The following is a 1,552-nucleotide window of genomic DNA, read 5'->3' as shown; positions in this document are numbered from 1 at the left end:
ATTGTAATACTTTTTGGGATAATTTCAATAAACAAGTTATGGTATTTACAACATGCATGATGAGACATGTGACTTTCGTGATAATAATCATAAGTTGATTATTTGTGCCCCAAATTACATCAAATGGACCCAATTTCACTACACAAGTAATGGGATTAACAACTTTTACAATGAGAGTTATCACTTTGCTATTGTCATTTGCAATTGGTTTCTTCCGAACCTAAGTAACGTGTTTGGATCAAATTTCACAACATGTAATGATAATGACAACATTCGTAATGAGAATTACAACCTGTGTAATGATAGTTACCATCTTCCTATTGGCATTTGCAACTCTGCATGTTCAAACTGAATATTGCTTGGATAGCGCCTATAATTGTATTGTGTTGGTCTGAAATAATTGTTAATTGCATTGACCCAACTATCTCCTTAATCATATGTAAGAACCATGTCCAATCCTCAAGTGTCTCACCCTTCACAATCGTAATGGCAAAAGGTAATAATTCATTGTCCGCATCATAAGCTGATGCTGAAAGTAGTGTCCCCTTATACGGTCCACTTAAATGACTTCTATCAATATACAGTATATGCCTAGCACCAGTAATAAAACCCTCTATACGACACCCATAGGCTATGAATACACGCTCAAATGTGCTGTTCCTTGTAGCCACCCATTTTGCTATTGTTTTATCATCAGTTTCCTTCAACCGGTCACATGTCCATGGAATAAGCATATAAGTTTGATCAGGTCTGCCATATATGTCCTCCAATGCTTTTTCCTTGGCCCTATATGCTTGATGGTATGTCAACTTCACACCATAATCTCTTTCCAACCTCTTTCGTATATCATTTGGACGCATGTTTATGTGATTCCTAACCTCTTCAATTATAATTGATGATGTCAAGCTAGCTGATCCACCATGTGTCACGTGAAGATTGTCTTGAGCATTATAAACATGCTCATTTTTTAATGTCATTACACGTAAAAATGTTGGAGTACTCTTTCCAGCTGCTCTCGCACTGATCTTCCATGGACAACCTTTAACATGGCATTTGACATACATATGGGCATTAGAATTCTTCACATATTTACACTCAAATTTGTTGGCAATGCTGAATTTGTGTAGTTTCTTCTTGAAATCATCTGTATTTGCAAAAGTCTGCCTCAATCCTAACAATACTGTCTTCCATTTCAAGGAACTCATCCCTGGTAAAGGAGTAAATGCACTCTGTACTGCATATGGCAGGCTAAGAACATTTTCAGTTGCTATGTAATTTACACATTCGACAGCATCCTGAATCATTGGCTCATCATTTTGCTATGACAGTCCTAATAATTTTGACATGTTACATGTATAATTACAACATTTTTATGATATTAACAACAACATTACGGTAATTAACAACTTCCATAACCAAAAACTTGTGACTTACTTGTTTTGATAAGCCACTTCTTCCTCTGCATTCTCATTATCTTTAGCTGCCATGTAAACATGTGCATTACTGTCATTATATTCAAATAGGTTGTCAACTTCATCCTCATCAATGAGAT

The 1,552-nt window shown here is 35.7% G+C and overlaps 1 protein-coding gene across 1 annotated transcript; it reads right to left on the bottom strand.

Moving 5' to 3' along the window:
* Positions 1–317: 317 nt before the first annotated feature.
* Positions 318–1,304, bottom strand: LOC114741414 (uncharacterized). The gene has a single exon (XM_028929666.1). It carries the CDS (start codon positions 1,302–1,304, stop codon positions 318–320), a length of 987 nt encoding a protein of 328 aa, XP_028785499.1.
* Positions 1,305–1,552: the final 248 nt, after the last annotated feature.

Source organism: Neltuma alba, unplaced genomic scaffold, assembly GCF_004799145.2.
Source record: "Neltuma alba isolate B1F8T4 unplaced genomic scaffold, ASM479914v2 tig00003392_pilon, whole genome shotgun sequence".
Lineage (NCBI taxonomy): Eukaryota > Viridiplantae > Streptophyta > Magnoliopsida > Fabales > Fabaceae > Neltuma > Neltuma alba.
The sequence above is the reverse complement of the archived record's forward strand: the minus strand, read 5'-3'. Positions and strand labels throughout refer to the sequence as shown.